The sequence below is a fragment of the Rhinolophus sinicus genome, linkage group LG16, assembly GCF_036562045.2.
Source record: "Rhinolophus sinicus isolate RSC01 linkage group LG16, ASM3656204v1, whole genome shotgun sequence".
Taxonomy (NCBI): Eukaryota; Metazoa; Chordata; class Mammalia; order Chiroptera; family Rhinolophidae; genus Rhinolophus; species Rhinolophus sinicus.
In genome coordinates this window covers 17,190,762-17,208,322 of record NC_133765.1, presented here as the reverse complement: position 1 = coordinate 17,208,322, position 17,561 = coordinate 17,190,762, and the positions used below count along the sequence as shown (strand labels likewise).

The 17,561-nt window shown below is 51.8% G+C and overlaps 1 protein-coding gene across 1 annotated transcript; it reads right to left on the bottom strand.

Annotated features, from left to right (window-relative positions):
* Positions 1-4,225: 4,225 nt before the first annotated feature.
* MIF (macrophage migration inhibitory factor) lies at positions 4,226-5,031 on the bottom strand. Its single transcript, XM_019719905.2, has 3 exons — positions 4,806-5,031; positions 4,473-4,645; positions 4,226-4,390 (listed from the first exon to the last, which is right to left on the bottom strand). The coding sequence occupies exons 1-3, from the start codon at positions 4,911-4,913 to the stop codon at positions 4,324-4,326; spliced, it is 348 nt and encodes a 115-aa protein (XP_019575464.1). The 5' UTR covers positions 4,914-5,031; the 3' UTR covers positions 4,226-4,323.
* Positions 5,032-17,561: the final 12,530 nt, after the last annotated feature.

Genomic DNA, 17,561 nt, shown 5'->3' with positions numbered 1-17,561 from the left:
CGGTTTGATCCCCACATGGGCCAGTGGGGTCTCAACCACAAGGTTGCCAGTTCAACTCCTCGAGTCCCGCAAGGGATGGTGGGCTCTGCCCCCTGCAACTAAGATTGAACACGGCACCTTGAGCTGAGCTGCCTCCTGGATGGCTCAGTTGGTTGGAGCATGTCCTCTCAACCACAAGGTTGCCAGTTCAACTCCTCGAGTCCTGCAAGGGATGGTGGGCTGTGCCCCTGCAACTAAGATTGAACACGGCACCTTGAGCTGAGCAAGGGATGGTGGGCTGTGCCCCCTGCAACTAGCAACGGCAACTGGACCTGGAGCTGAGCTGTGCCCTCCACAACTAAGACTGCAAGAACAACAACTTGAAGCTGAACAGAACCCTCCACAACTAAGATTGAAAGGACAACAATTTGACCATTGTTCCCCAATAAAAATCCTGTTCCCCTTCCCCAATAAAATCTTAAAAAAAAACAAAAAAAAAAAAAAAACTGTAGCATGTTTTTCAAATCATTCCAGTTCCTTCAGGATCTCCCGAGGTAACCTGACTCCCCTGGGACAGATGGCTCCTAGCACAGGCCTTTGACCGGCCTTGCTAGCTGTTGGGTGTGGTTTCATTGAGCTGTTTTTCTATCTCAACCCAAGAAAATGGCATATTCTCTGAAGGGTCCCAATTCCTTGGAATGCTATTGTCCATTAACTAATTATCACCTTTCCGTGTGCAAGCAGGCTTCAGTCTCCCAACTCAGGGAACTAACTCTCGAGAGCTTAGGATTACTTCCAGGGTGCAGGAGGGACCCTCCACAGCCCCTGCTCTCGCAGGAACTCACCAGTCACCACTTCCTATGATGGCCCAAGATTCCCACGCAGGTGCACGCCACCCCCTCACTGCCTTTGCAGTTGAAAGTGCCTACATTGGACCTTGCTGAGAACCCCCCATCCCTGTCCTGCCTCAGAAGACGCAGCCCTCTGGAGCTGCCTTCACCACCCTGTCCCCTCACAGGTCAAGCCCCCTGGAGGCCTCCCACTGCTCCCCAAACCCCAGCAGCTGGGGCTTCCTAAGGCCTCACCTCTTAAAGAAAGAACACAACTGTGAGCTTGTGACCACCCCGAAAGCCCTGCCCTGAGCTGCTAAGATCAAACCCCCAAACGGACCCTGCTAACGCAGCAGGGTAGAGCCCGTCATCAGGGCCATGAGTTCAAAGCCAACCATACAACCATAGCATCAGCTCACAGCACCAAGGCACTGTGGGGGAGCACAAACGTTCCCAGGAAGCCCCTGCACACACACCAGGCCTCCCCAAAGCTTCACAGGGGTTACTGCTGTGGACTCAAAGCTCGAAGCCATTGCACAAGAAGATGTGAATTTGAGAGGGCCTGAGTAGAACAGTTTTCTTCCAGTTCCAATCTCAGGGTCCCTGCCATAGTTGTGGCACATGTGCCAGAGGGCAGGCGGCAGCACACAGCAGAGCAGGCCCAGCGGGCCAAGCCAGGCAGTTCAGGGTGCAGAAGGGGGCTGGGAGAACTCCTCCAGGGATGGAAATACCTCATGGGGAAACATGAGGAGATGACGGGAAAGGGCCCCCCAACCCCACCAGGAACACCAGTGGCAGGAAAGTCAGGGAGGGTGGGGGTGGGCTGGGGAGAGGGCAGCAATGTGGGGTCAACCCTGGGCATGGGCTAAGGTGGGACAAGTGCTTAGAGGGATGGGGGAGTCAGGCAGCACCGTCATATGGTATGGTCTTCCCTCTGTCCTGTGTGCGTGCAATCATTTGTATCGTGAAGTATAACACACACAGAAAAATGCATAGCAGTTTAACAAATATAACACAGGCACTTGTAAGAACAGAGGAAAAAAATATCACAGCAGCACCCTGTCAACTCCCATGTGTCCTCCCCCTCCCTCCACCCCCTCACTCCTCCCTCCTCCCTCCTCCCAGTAGGATCACTATCCTGACTGTGATGAAAATCGTTTCCTGGCTTTCATCAGTTTTACCACCTAGGCCTGGACCTCTGAACAATGCAGTTTGGAGTTCCCTATTTTTGAACTTTAAATAAATTGTATTATCTGTATGGCTTGTGAGATTCATCCATGGTGATATTGTACCTGTAGCTTGCTCATTTCATTGCTGTGTAGAATTCTATGACATGAATATACCACAATTTGTTTATCCATTGGACATTTGGTTGTTTCCAGATATGAGTTTCTTTGGGATACATTCCTAGGAGTGGTTTTTTATGGGTGTGTTAATCATAGCCAATACTATAGGTGGTAGTGTTATCTTATGGTGACTTTCATTGCATTTCCCTGATTTTTATCGAGATTGAACACCTTTCCCATTTAAATATACCCTTTTGTGAAGTGGTTTCTAAAGTCCTTTGCTAATTTTTTCTACTGGGTTGTCCATTACCTATTTGTAGGAGTTTTTTTTATATATGTTCTAGTTATGAGCCCTTGGTCAATAATATGAGTTGCAAACACTTCAGCATGTCTCTTCACCCTTTTTATGGTGTCATACTAATACAAGGTCAAATGTGTCCATCTTTTCCTGAGTCATACATGCTTTTTGTATCTCATTTAAGAAATACTTAAGATGGTATTCTCTTATACAACCTTTTAAGATCTTTATGATCTTTTCTTTTTGGCTTTAAATTCATGGAGAACTAATTTTTGTGTGGGTAGAAATAAGAATTCAGCTTGCACTGAGAAGAAGTAATCCTCAGGCATCTTGATGAGCAAGCTGGCAAAGGTAGGCTGCCCCCGAGGACAGACTGCCACGAATGCTGTGATGGAAGAGAGCGAGGGAGGGTGTGGATCCCTGTGGAAAGCACCAACTGAGCTCAGCAGCCCTGGGCCTGGTTGTTCTAAAGTTGCCATAATCAAGCCTGGGCTGTGCACCCAGAGCTTTCTGCCCATGCCTGCTGGGTATTCACAGTGACACCACATAGTTGACCCAGGCGCAAGGGCAGGGCCACTGGCAGCCATCCTAAGGAAGGAGTCACTTCCCTAGGAGTCACTGCCTGTGGCTCAGGCAGGCCTGCTCGTCACTGCCAACATCAAAAGTAACAGGCTTCAAAGGCTTGGCCCAGGAAGCAACCCTTATCCCTAGTTTCCAAAACCAAATTCACTTAAATGCCATGGAATTTTAAAAATCACCTTCCAAGTAGGATGTCCTTGGCCAGATAGAAGCTGAGGAAGAACAAGGGCTATCAACAGCTCCGGGCTAACAGGAGTCCAGAGGTGAGGCCCCACCTTTACCAAGCCCCAAGGAACAGTGTTCACACAGCCCAAGGAGCCCCCTCTGTGCAAGCAGCTGAAATAAACTTGACTTCTCCCACAGAGCAGGCAGTGCAGGAAGGGCCAATCTGGTCCTTCACTTTGGGTGACACAGGTGCTGACCCTAGCTGACTAGTGCCAGTTCCAAGAAGGTGAATCCCCAATGCCAGTGGCTGGCCCTTGCTTGGCCATCTGCCTGGGCACATCAAGAATCTCACATCATTGGGTGGTGAGGCATTCCAGCCCAAGCCAACTGGCCTGGGCAAGGAGCACTTCCCAGCCAGTAGGATGGGCAACAGGGCAGCCGAGGGCCCTGGGGTCCAGGTGTTGGCACTGAAATTGCCCACCATCCTATTACTATCCCCACAAAGGAGCCCCCACACTTGACTGGAGGGATCCTCAGCCAGAGGACTCCAGACCCAAACAATGGGATTTTCCAGATCAAGAAACTGGTGCTAGCAGAGTGACCTGGGACGGAGCCAGGCAGGCTCTCTCCCCTCAGGGTACCCTTCGCCCAACTGGAAGATGGAGGGAAAACGGGGCAGAGAGAAAGGTCCAGGACCAGCTGATCCTCCAACCTCTCAGGCTAATCAGATTTGGAGCCCAACCCCTCCCTTCCCCCCACCTTCCCTGCCAGACCTAGCCCACGTGGTGGCCCTGCCCCTGCGGATGGGAGACTCAACTCTGGGGGGAGACTCAACTCTGGGTTCCTTCCCAGCTGTCATAAACCTGCCGTGGGAGGCTCCCATTTTAGTTTCATTCCTGGGTCTGTGGCCAGGACAGGATGCCAACCAAGACTGGGCCTTCTGCTGGGGGCGCAGGAGGGAAAGATTGAGCAAAAAGCAACACGGCAGCAGATTCTGAGGGGGCACCTCTCCCGACCTTGGTTCTCCAGTCACTGTCCCCGCCCCGTACAGATTCCTCCATAAGCCAAGGAAGTCCGAGGCAGCCGCAGTCTCTAAACCGTTTATTTCTCTCGACCGGGAGGTGGGAGCAGGGCGGGCAAATACTGCAGGCGGCAGGGCCTGGTGCAGGCGGGTCCCGGGCAGCCCTCAGGCGAAGGTGGAACTGTTCCAGCCCACGTTGGCCGCGTTCATGTCGTAGTAGTTGATGTAGACCCTGCAAGGGACAGAAGTCGAGCTGAGCTGGCCGTGCGGACGCGGGCCGTGCGCCCCCTGCCCCCCGGCGCCCCCTACCGCACCTGTCCGGGCTGATGCGCAGGCGCTCGGCCAGCACGCCACACAGCAGCTTGCTGTAGGTGCGGTTTTGCGTGCCGCCGATCTTGCCGATGCTGTGCAGGCTGCAGAGTGCACAAGGCTCAGTGGAGCCGCCGAAGGCCATGAGCTGGTCCGGGACCACGTGCACCGCGATGTACTGTGGGGAGAGGGAGAGGGCGCGGTCAGAGGATCCGAGCGACCTCGCCGGGCCCGGGGCGCCCCACGTCCCTTCCCCGCCTGGAGTCGCCTCCCTTCGCCCCAGCCCGGGACCACCTCGGCCGACGGACACCCCCTCTTCCTGTTCCCTCCCGGCTGACCTGGGCCGGCTTGCCAGTGGCCTGCGCCAACTGCTGGGTGAGCTCGGAGAGGAGCCCGTCCGGCACGGAGGCGCGGGGCACGTTGGTATTCACCACGAACATCGGCATGATGGAGGGATGGCAGGAATACGGCACAGGAACGGAAATGCGCGGGACCGCAGCGGGAGAACCTGAGCTACGTGACCGACGCCCACTGCAACTTCAGGGCAGCTGCGGTCCCGCCTCCCGTGACGCAACCGCCGGCGGAGGCCCCGCCCCCGTGAGGCCGCGCCTCCCTCCTGATTGGTGACGTCGCGGCGGGCAGGACTCCGGAAGGGTGGGCCTGCCTGTCCTCCAGCGAAGGCCCGTAGCCCCGCCCGACACTTCAAAGCCTTTCTCCACTTGGCGGCCTGAAATCCGCCTGTCCCTCGTTTTTTCATCAGTCCTTTCATTTAGTTACTGATATTTACGCAGTGACCTGTATGTGCCTGGAGCTGGGACTACAATTAATAGGACAGATGGTCCCTGACCCTCCAGGGGCTCAGAGCTGGCCCAGTAGCTGAGGTCTCAGCTCATTCCATCTCACACTCACTGAGTCTCCAGGGCAACATATCCCCAAGAAGTACAGTCCTCTGTGTGTGTGTGTGTGTGTGTGTGTGTGTGTGTGTGTGTGTGTGTGTGTATGTATGTATGTATGTATGTATGTATGTGAGAGAGAGAGAGAGATTGCTGTAGGTGGGAAGAAAGATGCCACAAGGGAGTCAACATCCAGCTGCCTTCCCTCCACTCCCCTCTCCCTTTCAGGGTGAGTGAGGATGCTGGGAGGCTCCAAGGGGAGGGGCAGAGAGTAGGAGTTGAGGTCCAGACAGAGCTCCATGGGCCAAAGGCAGCAACAGCCTCAGAGCCGATACCCCCAAACTTGAGGTGCCCTGGGCAACTTCTCTGCAGGGCTGGAAACTTCAGCTCTTCAGGGAGTCCCCACCCTAGTCAGGCCCTCTAGGGTGCCCTCTGAGAGATCCCCTGGTGAATTCTTTGTCTCTTCACTAACTGTCAGCTCAGTGGACATCTAGTGGATACCAAGCACACACGACTAAATACTGGCTGAATGAATGAATGGGTGAATGAAGACAGCCATGACACAGCAGGAAGAGGACAGGGCAGCAACTGGATTGGACCCTGGCCACACCAAAGGCCAGGGATGAACCTGCAGGCTGCAGGCCCTGTCATCACTGGTTAGAAGGGCCTATGGCTAAGTGGCCACCCCCATTCCATCTCTGAGGAGTGCCCGGTCAAGGTGCCACACTGGGGAATGGATCTCTCTCAGGTGCTGGAGGAGGCATGTTGTGTTTGGCCAAGTCCTCAGAGCTCTCTAGGAAGGTCCTGTCCTTGGTCTCTGGTAGGGGCAATCGATTAAGGTGGCATGGTACAAACTGGCCTTGATGATGGCCACTGATGTACTCCATGCCGTGTGTCATGCAGGGACTCAACTCCTGCTCCCCACCCAAGAACGCAGGATATGGTGAGGCCAAAAAGGAACACCAACAGAGCCATAGATAGGAGAATCATACTACTATATACTTGCTGGCGGCTGGGTTGGAGACCCAGGAAGCAGGAGCCACACCATCCACAATCTGCCGTCCACTTCTCTGCCAACCAACCAACCCACCACCACCCCCAGCACAGCCATGGCAGTTATATCAGTGGCCAATTGTTAAACGGCAACAGCTGAATGGCTACATAGCCACAGCGGATGGCCATCTGATCACAGCTGATGGCCAGCCAATAACTGAGCCAGCATCTCTTCATATGAGGCCAAGAGCCTGGAAATTGCTCTCTGGGACTTTGTCCCCACACTGTGTCTCCTGCTCAGAGGGCTCTTCTGAGTCCTAACAGCCAACTCAGCACTTCCTGCTTTTATGTCCAAATTCAAGCGCATTACTTTTCCTCCCACACCTGATTGCCTGCCAGTGAAATGTACCTCCCTCCACTGTCCCTCTTTATCCTCACTTCTCTCCACCCACCTCGTTACCACCACCTTAGTCTAAGCTAGCTGGCATCACCTTTGGCCTGGCTTGGACTCTGGAGAGAAGCCCATTTCCCTGACCCTGGCAGCAGATCTGGCCATGTCATTTCCCTTGCCCAGTGACATGTGAATAGAAGTGACATGAGTGACTCCAGACAGAAGATTCAAGAGCCAGCACCTGTGTGGGGACAGAGCCAGGAGTGCAGTTTTCAGGCTCTCGGCCTCACGTGGAAAGGTGCTGGCTCAGGTAGTAAATGGCCAACAACTGTGATTAGATAGCCATCAGCTATGGCTAGTTGGCCGTCAGCTGTAACCAGTGAGCCACTGGCCACTAATATAACTGCCGTGACTATGCTAGCAGGAAATGGGGGCTAGCAAGAAGATGGTGGCTGAGCTAGCAAGAGCGGATTGCAGAGAGGCGGATGCCGCCAGCGAGAATATAGTGATATGACTCCCCCATCTATGGCTCCGTGGGTGTTCCTTTTTGGCCTCACCATGTCCTGCATTCTTATGTGGGGAGCGGGACCAGAGACCCCACATGACACCCTGCATGACAACCTGGTTTGCTGCTGTCTGAGATAGTGAGAGTGGGTGATAAGGTGGAGCCTGGCCAGCAAACACCCATAATGCTCCTGTTATTGAGCCACTGCCATTTTCAGGTTATAGTAGCACAGGGGGGACACCCCTGATCAGAACAGCCTCTGAGCCATTTGCCATCAGCTCTTACTCTCCCCCAACCTGTTTCCAATAGTGAACACCAATTTTCTGTGGAGGTGCTTTGATTCCCACCTCCCCCTCTTATTAGTGTGGACATTTGGCTAACCTCTCTAAGCCTCAATTTCCCCACCTGTAATTTGGGGATGACAGCAGTGCCCACCTTACAGAGGGGCGTTGTGAGGACCAAGTGGCCTATATACTGGTGACAGTCTCCTCTGATAGAAGTGGTACTGTCACAATGCCCTGGGTGACCTCCCTGCCCACATCTTGCACCACACTCTTGTTCTCTGGTCTTGTGCACTGCCCTTCAGTGCCATGCTGCTGGCTCCTGCTCCTGGCTCCTGGCTCAGGCATTGGTCCTGAAATTAGCTTTGCCCACACTTTCCTTCATCTGACTTGGACTCAGTTCCTTGGGAAAGTCCTCAGAGCTCCTGGCTCTGTCAGGTCCTATAATGTGCCCAGCATCTGCCCTGTCCTTCGAGGCCATCACCACATTTCTATCTGTGAGTTAACCATCCTTTTTAGGCGGTAAATCCATGAGAATGGAGACTCTCTCTTTTTGGCCATTGCTGTCTGTGTACCTTCTGACCTGGTACCTCAGTGGTAGCCAGAGAACCTCAAATATGTCCACACTCCAATCCCCAGAACCTGTGAATATGTTACGTTACATGGCAAAAGTCACTTCACAGATGTTAATTAGGGTTATGGGATATAATTAGGGAGATTATCATGGATTATCTGGGTGGGTCCAATGTAGAGACTTTTCTCCAGCTAGTCAGAGAGATGCAGCAGAAGGGGACGTCAGAGACTCGAAGCAAAAGGACTCCATGTGCCGTTACTGACTGAGGATGAAGGGGAGGGACCTCAGCCGTACAACTGCACGGAACTGAATTCTGCCAACAACCTGAATGAACATGGAAGTGGGCTCTTCCCAGTTGACCTGAGACACCTTGACTTCAGCTGTGTGAGACCTTAAGCAGAAGACCCAATCACGCCGTACTGGACATCTGACCCACAGAAACTATGAGATAATAAATGTGTGTTGTTTTAAACTGCTAAATTTATGGTGATTTGTTCTAGGAGCAATAGAAAAGTAATACACCTGGCATCAATAGGGTTCGATAATTATCTGCTGAGCAACAGGCACCAGGTGGCGTTTTAGCAGATGTGGCTGCTGCCCTGCCTGAGATCCTCCTCTTTCCTCCTCACTGACAGAATCCCAGTTCTCTTTGCTTAGAACATTCGCTGCTCGAGAGCCCCTGGCAACCAGGTGTGGCGGTTCGAGGCAGCTGTGGCTCACGTGATGTATGGGGTTTATGGGGAAGCAGCTGCTTTGCTGATGGAGGTGCCACTCTACCCCCTTCCTCTTGCTCCCGCCTGCAATTTGGATATAACCCCCTGGTTGTGCGGCATCTGTTGAGCAACCAGAGCTGAAAAAACACAGGCAAAGGAGAGCGAGTGGTAAACCAAGGGAGCCCGGGGCTCTGACAGCTCTGCCCAGCCCCTTCAGATGCCATTTGGTTAAAGAAGAGAAATAAACCCTTCTCTGCTCAAAGCACAGCTTGTCAGAGTTTCAACCCCAGTGCAGTTCCTGGCTGTTGCAGAGGACAGCTGGAGTGTCACATCCTGTGTGAGGGCTGTTGGACAGGGAAGGGGGTGGGAAGAAAACCTCACGAGGTAGGGAGATGTCACGTGGGTGAGGAGGACTGTAGCCCACACTGAGCACCTGGCAGCCCCTGGAAGTGGGCAGCCAGCTCTGGGTTGAACAGCTCCGAGGGCAGGACCTGAGTTACCTGAGTTACCTGTGCTGGAGGGAGGAAGGCCGAGGTAAGGGAGGGCCTGCAGCTCCCGTTGAGTGCTACCCACTCATCCCCTCGCTGCCTTTCCCTGACATGGACCTGGTTATCGCTCCATGTCTGTGGATGGCCCACCTTCCCACCACTCCCACTGCCCCCTCACCAGCCTCATGTCCCTCAGCATCCCACCCCAGCCTTACATGGTTCTTCACTCCCTCCTGCCCCAACAACCCAGGCAGCCCTAGCCCCTGACCATCCCCCATTCGCCAGTCTCCTTGCCCTTTTTCACTCAATGTGGTAAAAGTTGCAGCAAAGACAACCAAAGACACCCTATCCCTCTATAGTCATAGTGGGGGGAAGAAGACCACTGATGACCCATACCCAGCCATACATAAAGGTACAGGACTGCAAAGATGGGTGTCTGCCAGGAGACCACTGTCGTGTCCTGCATGACAAGAGCTGTGGGAAGCGAGAAGGGCGGCGCAGGGTTAAGAAAGACGGTAGCCAAGAGTAGAGTGCAAGCGGGGCCAAGGGACTCAAGTCTCAAGGACTGAGCCCCGAATTGGACCAACGCATGGCTTTTATTAGTAATCATACAAGGAAGTAACGTTTCATTTTTTCCATGGTCCACGAGTTACGTGCCTGACTGCTGTTCTTCCCGAAAGCCCCCATCGTGCTCCAACACGTACTGTGCCTTCACACACACGTATAACCCCAGGGGATGGAATCACTGTACTGAAACCATCAGATTAGAGAGCCTGACCAATATTATTCCATCGGTTCCCAGCTTTCTGGGACACTCCTGCATGGAAGCTTTACAGACATCATTCCATCGGGTCTCAGCTTCCGAGACACTCCCTTGTGATGTCATGGGGAAGGCGCGGGGAACAGACGGTTTGGCAGCTGTAAGGCAACGGACCCCACACTGCAGAGGGAGGCCCAGGGGTCACGGCCAGCAGAGTGATCTGGGCTGAGTCACTCAACCCCACTGAGCCCCATTTTCATCATCTCAAAATGGAGCTGGCAATTTCTTTTCCATAGACTTGTGTGAAGATTAAATGAGACAAGCTCAGAGTTCCTGGCATATAATAGGTGCTCAGTAAATGCTACCTGATCTTACTGCATTATAATGAAGTGTCCTGGAGTGGGAAATGGGCTAACAGGACTGCACCCTAATAAAATGGTGGGCATCCCGACAGAGCGGGCAACTGTGCTTTCCTTCCCTGGTGGCCAGGTCCTGTCCCTACCCACTCCTCTCTTTGACCGGTCACACCAAAGTTGAGGCCAGTCTGCTCGGGAGTCCCCAGGAAATGGGCCTGCTCCACCTGCTGCACAGGAGGTGACAGTGGTGCAGCCCAGCTCAGACTCATGGACAAGAGCCATCAGCAGCCCATAGCAACCTGTCCCAAAGGTTGTGTACTGAGCTTCTTGGAAACCCTCATTTCCTGGAACATGGAGGAGGTGTAAGCAGGCACCTTGGGGGTACAGGGGCTCAGAGAGTGTGGGGACACTGGTCATTGTAGTGACGTGGGAAGAGGCCATTGGAGGGTCTGGCTCCCATGACTACAGAATAAATTCTCCAGCCTGGCCTTCAGTCTCCCAACCCCCATCTAGAACCCCTCCCCCCATGGATTCCAGGTGAATGCTGGCCTTCCCCTTTTGCACCTCCCCCATCCCAGGCCTTTCCCATCCCCATTAATAGCACCCAGGAAGCTTTCCCAGCTGGAAACCCACCCATCTCCAGGCCTTCTCACCCTGGGACCTGCGTGGATGCATTTTCAAGGTCTGCCTCCAAAGAAAGTGTGTCCATGCGTGTGAGTGAATGTGTGTGTGTGTGTGTGTGTGTGTGTGTGTGTACACACCAGGGCCTGGAGCCCTGTTTCCTTCCCCTCTGTGTCCACCCTGTCCTGGCTCTCAGTCTCCTTCACTGGCTACCTCAAGCCAGAGAGGGCTAAGTAGGCAAAAAGTTGGCATCTGCCCCTGGAATGCCGCTTCACTTGCCAGGGCCCTGGGGATAAGACGTAGGCTCCCCCTTAGTGCCTTTGTCTCTTTCTGGGTGTCTGGTTCTCTCTAACCTTCACTGATTCCCTGCTGCCTGCAGAATGGAACCAGGAAACCAGTGGGACACAACTTCACCTCCTGCAGGCTGTGTGGTGAGGGTCACCTGTAGGCTCCCCGCCTGCCTCTGCTGAGCCTGAGCTGTGTCCATCATGCCTCTATTATGGCCCTAGCATCAGACAGCGCTGGCTCAAGCCCCAATTCCACCACCAACCCACAGTGCCACCTTGGACCTCTCAGGGTGACCTCTGGACCCCCCAGACAGAATGGGGATCAGATAGCAGAATATCCAGGGCAGAGCAGGCAGTGTGGGGCAGTGGTCAAGACCACCAGGCCCTGTCATCTAGTGATGTGACCTTGGACAAGCCACTGCCTTCATGTGCCTCTGCGTCTCCTGTGTAAAATGGAATAATAAAAGTTCTTATTTCATGGGACCCTTGTTAGGATTAAAGGGAACAACACTTGTTAAGCCCTCAGAACCATCCTGACAGGCAGAAAACCCTCCACAGACGTCAGCCCTGAATGGTATTGTGGAGACACTGTTTCATTTTCTGTGAGCTGAGGGTCACTGCCTCCTCACAACCCTGGGCACAGCGGAGGACAGGGACTGGGGTGGCCGCCTCAGGACACAGTGGGCCCTGAGAAAAGATATGTAAACCGAAGGGTCAATGAATGATTCAGCTGAGGCATGGAGAGTGACCTGTGTCCCAACAAGGAGAAACCAGAGTCTCAAGGGTCCGAGAGAGGAGGGGATGAGAGCAAATGCGGGAGAACTGATTGCAGCCCTTGGAAGCTGTGGACAAAAAAGGGGCTACATGTTAAACTTGACAAGCTCAGGGGACTGAAAATAACCACATAGGATGGCTTGAACATAAAAATTCCTAACTAAGAGACAACCAAGATGGCACAGTAGGTAAACATTGTGTTTACCTTCTCTCACAACCTCGTCAAAATGACAACTAATCTACAAAACAACCATTATTGACAATTGCCTAAAATCAAGCTGATCTGAAGCCTTTCAACTAAGGACTTTCAGAAGAAGCCACCTCCAGACTGGTAGGAAGGTGAGAGACGTGGAACGGGCTGGTCCCACACCCACATGTGACCATTGAAGATCAGAAGGGCTATTTCAGCTGTGGGGGTCCCCCATCCCCTAAAGGAGTGAGAGATCCCAGCCTCACCCCAGCCCAGGGTTCCAGTGCCAGGGAGAGAAATCCCCATAATTTCTGGTTGTGAAAACCAGCAGAGATTGTGGCTGAGACTGAGGGCAGCTGCACTCACAGCAGCTCCTCTTAAAGGGACTGTGCGCAGACTTACCCACCAGTGGAATCACTTGCTCTGAGCTCCAGCCCTGGGGCAGCAGCTGGAAAAGCAGCAGGGACACATGGTGGGGAATTGAGTTGTCTGCATTGGACAGGGGCTGGAGAGGCAGCTTTCTCCTGGATGGGGGAGCTGGCAGAGGACATTGTTTCTGTGTTGAGCCCTCTTCTTTCCAGGCACGCGAACACAGGCGGCTGCCATTTCTGAGTCTCTGCTGTTCGGTCACCCCACCATGGCGATTTGAGACCTGGCCCCATCCAACTTTCGGGCACACCCAGGCTGCTTTCAGTGGCTTTTTTGTGCAGACCACCTGCCTTGGCTCAAGCTGCAGACTTTCCTAGGGTCTCTCAAAGGTTTGCGGAACCCAGACAAGCAGCATCTGGCTTGAGCGTGTCCCGTACGTACCTCTGGCTGAGCAGCCCTAAGCCAGCACTAGCGGCAGCCAGCCTTGGTTCATGGCTTGGCCTCTCAAGGTGCTTCCAAGCACAGCATGAGCAGCAGACATCTATGGAATTTCTTTCTGACTTGGTGGTCCCGGGTGGGGCACTGGCTGTGGCTGAAGTAGACCTACAGTGGATCCCCTCCAAGGTGGTCCTGGAGCTGGTGCCCCCAGTGACCAGCTTTAAAAATGAGCCAGAGCATCACCCAGCTGCCTCCAAGTACAACACACCCATGGGACAGATTGGGCAGGCACCAGAGTCCTGCTGAAGCAGATTCTGCTCTGTAGGACCAGTCCCTGCACAACAACTTTTCCACTGTAGTCAAGGCCAGTCCTCACAACCAGTGAGCCCAAGGGTCAGTCCCTCACATTCATGTGCAATTATCAACCAAGGCTCAACTACAAGAGGAGGGTACACACAACCCACACAATGGACACACCTGGAGTGTGTGGCTCAGGTGACCAGAAAGACCGTGCCACTGAACCCCACAGCACAGCTACTACATAAGGCCACCGTACTAAGACTAGAAGACATAGCAGCCCCACCTAATACATAGAAACAAACACAGGGAGGCAGCTAAAATGGGGAGACAAAGAAATATGTTCCAAATAAAAGAACAGAACAAAGCTCCAGAGAAAGAACTAAGCAAAATGGAGATAAGCAATCTGTCAGATGCAGAGTTCCAAACACTGGTTATAAGGTTGCTCAGTGATCTCAGGGAGAACTTCAACAGAGAGCTAGGAAGCATAAAAATGGAGATGGAAACCATAAAAAAGAACCAGTCAGAAATAAAGGATACAATAACGGAAATGAAGAATATATTACAGGGAATCAACAGTAGATTAGATGAAGCAGAGGACCCAACCAGCGATGTAGAAGCTAAGGTAGCAGAAAACATCCAACCAGAACAGCAAAAGGAATCCAAAAAATAGAGGAGAATTTAAGGGGCCTCTGGGAAAATATCAAGCGTAACAACATTTGCATTATAGGGATACCGGAAGGAGAAGAAAGAGAGCAAGGAATTGAAAACCTACTTGAAGAAATAATGACAGAAAACTTCCCTAACCTCGTGAAAGAAATGGACATACAAGCCCAGGAAGCACAGAGAGTCCCAAACCAAATAAACCCAAAGAGGCCAACACTAAGACACATCATAATTAAAATGCCAAAGATTACATACAAAGAGAGAATCTTTTTTTTTTAATTTTTAGCGGGGAATATTGGGGAACAGTGTGTTTTTCCAGGACCCATCAGCTCCAAGTCAAGTCATTGTTTTCAATCTAGTTGTGGAGGGCGCAGCTCACTGACCCATGTGGGAATCGAACTGGCAACATTGGTATTATGAGCACTGTGCTCTAACCAACTGAGCCAACTGGCCGCCCCCAAAGAGAGAATCTTAAAAGCAGCAAAAGAAAAGCAGTTAGTTAGCTACAAGGGAGTCCCCATAAGACTGTCAGCTGATTTCTCAACAGAAACTTTGCAGGCAAGAAGAGAGTGGCAGGAAATATGCCAAGTGATGAAAAGCAATGACGGACAACCAAGATTGCTCAACCCTGCAAGGCTGTCATTTAGAATTGAAGAACAGATAAGGAGCTTCCCAGACAAGAAAAAGCTGAAGGAATTCATCACCACCAAACCAGTATTACAAGGAATCTTAGAGGGACTTCTTTAAGATGGAAAGGGGGTTAAGGATGGGTGAAAGGGGAAGGGATTAAGAAGTACAAATTGGTTGCTACACAGTAGTCATGGGGATGTAGGGTATAGCATAAGGAATATAGTCAATAATATTGTAATAACTAGGTATGGTGCCAAATGGGTACTAGATCTATCAGGGTGATAGATGGGAATGGGGTGAGGGGCAGGGTGAAAAAGGTGAAGGCATTAAGAAATACAACTGGGGGGTGGCCGGATGGCCTAGTTGGTTAGAGCACGAGCTCTGAACAACAGGGTTGCCGGTTTGATTCCCACATGGGCCAGTGAGCTACTCCCTCCATAACTAGATTGAAGGAAAATGACTTGGAGCTGATGGGCCCTGGAGAAATACACTGTTCCCCAATATTCCCCAATTAAAAAAAAGAATGGAATAAAAACATTATTTAAAAATAAAAGAAAGAAATACAACTTGATAGTTAATACAGTATGGGGAATATAGTCAACAGTGTTGTAAAGATCATGTAAGGTGCCAGATGGGCACTGCACTTATCAGGGGGATCACATCATAGACTGTGTAGATGCCTGACCAATGAGCTATACACCTGAAGAGCTGAAGTAGAATAACATTGAATGTCAACAATAACTAAATATATAGGTATATATAGTTATGGGATGTGGAGTACAACATAGGAAAGATAGTCGATGGTATTGTAACAGCTGTATAAGGTAGATGTCTGAGGGGTAGTAGCTTGGGGGGTGGGTTATCACTTTCTGAGGGGTTTAAATGTCTAACTATTACGTTGCTTTGTACACCTGAAACTAATTTAAAAACACACACACAAAAACAACAACAAAATTCCTAACTAAGGTGGGCCATGGTGGGAAGTCACATCCTTGGCCTGTAGTAGCTTCCTTGACAAAGGTCAATCTTTACCTTAAGCGAGACTATCTGTTGTGTGCATCTAAGATAACATACTCTTGGGATGTCAGACAATCCCTTTTTCCCGGGCTCCCCAGGGCGTACAACGCACCACACCAGAGCAGGAAGTTACAAAATCCCTCATTGTTACCTTGTTCCCCAAATACCATCTCTACCTGCTGTAAAATGCTATTAACTACCCTGTCCCCATCAATGTAAAAGAAGTGTGTGTCTTTTCATTTTTCTTTTTATCCAATCCCAGAGGTTTCCCCACTTTGCTTTCTCCTACCCCCTTAATCTACAACCAATGGATTTCATGTAACCTTCCTCCTTTGATTCTAATACATAAAATAAGTTGCAAAATGGCCATTTTCAGAAGCATTTTCTCAATCTGTTGAGACTTTGCTGCCCGGCAATTGTCAGTTTGGCTCAAATAAATTCTTACAAACTTTCTCCTAGGCTGGATGTTTTTATATCAACAACCGGACCCTCAGGAGCACAGCGTGGAGTCCAGCAGCCAGGCAGCCACTTCACACCCTGCCCACTCCACCAGTGTTTGCTGGCACTGCAGGAGAGACAGGACCCCTGGTGGCAGACCCTGGGAAGCTGAGACTCACAGCCCAGGTAACCAGCAAGCAAGGCAGGGAGGAATGCTGGCCAGTAGAGGGAGCTGACCGGGTGCTCTGGGCGGTGGGGAGAGTCCACACTGGGTCTTGGGTCTGCATAGGTGGGCTGAGCTGGGGAGCATTTGGGGATGGGGGAGAACACTTCAGGGGGGTTTGGGGCCTGATAGAGACCAGCAGGCAAGGACATGCAGGGTTTGGCTGGGCGGCCCAGGCTGGTGGGAACCCCTCCATTAAGAGTGGCCTGGGGACCCAAGGTCAGGGATTCACCCGCCAGGCAAGCCTGGGGGTCCCCATGGTCAATGAGGAGGGAGTGCTGGCTCTGGGGGAGCAGGGACAGGGAAGTGAGCTAGAGCACCCGAGGCATCAGTCAGCTAGCCAACAGCAGGGGCCAGGCCCTGAGGAGGCAGAGGAGAGAATGGGTTAGAAGCTCCTTGCCAGAGCCCTGCCCCTGCCTCCCTGTCCCCCTGAAGGCAGGGGCTCTGCATTGCTCTATGCCTCTTCCTAGCCAGCTCTGGGTCAGCATGTCTGCCCAGGTGGCAAAATAGGGCCAAGTGGGGCAGGGAGCTTCTCTCTCACAGTGGCAGCACTGTTTCCCCAAGGGCCTAGACCCAGCCAAACCGTGTCTTGAGCTAACCAGGCTCTGAAGCTGGCATCCTCCTTCTAATCTCTCGACCCCAGGCAGAGATCAGAGGACTTTTAGGGCAGTGAAACTACTCTGTATGATACCTATAGTGATGCCTGACATCATTATACATGTGTCCAAACCCATAGAATGAGAGTGAACTAAGAGTGAACCATGATGTAACCTGTGGACTTTGAGTGACAATGACATGTCACTGTAGGTTCATTGATTGCAACAAATGTCCCACTATGGTGGGAGACATTGATAATGGGGGAGGCTGTACATGTGGGGGCAGGGAGGATATGGGAAACCTTGGTACCTTCCTTTCAATTTTGCTGTGAACCTAAAACTTTCTAATAAAATGAAATCTTTTTAAAAAGTAAAAATAAATAGTAGACAAAATATTTGAACAGATTTTTCACAAAAGAAGATAGACGAATAGCCATACTGAGCAGATGAAAAGATGAGTGAGTCATCAGGGAAATAACCACAATTAAACCACCATGAGACACCCTTATGCGCTCACTAGGACTGAATTAAAAAGACTGACAGGACCACCAGTGCTGATGAGGACTTAGAGCATCTGGAATTCTCAAATATTGC

Bases quoted from the DNA above. Each gene is read 5' to 3' on its own strand.
- MIF (XM_019719905.2), bottom strand. From the start codon at position 4,913: ATGCCGATGTTCGTGGTGAATACCAACGTGCCCCGCGCCTCCGTGCCG. The intron at 4,646-4,805 runs GTCAGCCGGGAG...CTCTCCCCACAG, and splicing joins CCACTGGCAAGCCGGCCCAG to TACATCGCGGTGCACGTGGT. The intron at 4,391-4,472 runs GTGCGGTAGGGG...TGTCCCTTGCAG, and splicing joins CTGCGCATCAGCCCGGACAG to GGTCTACATCAACTACTACG.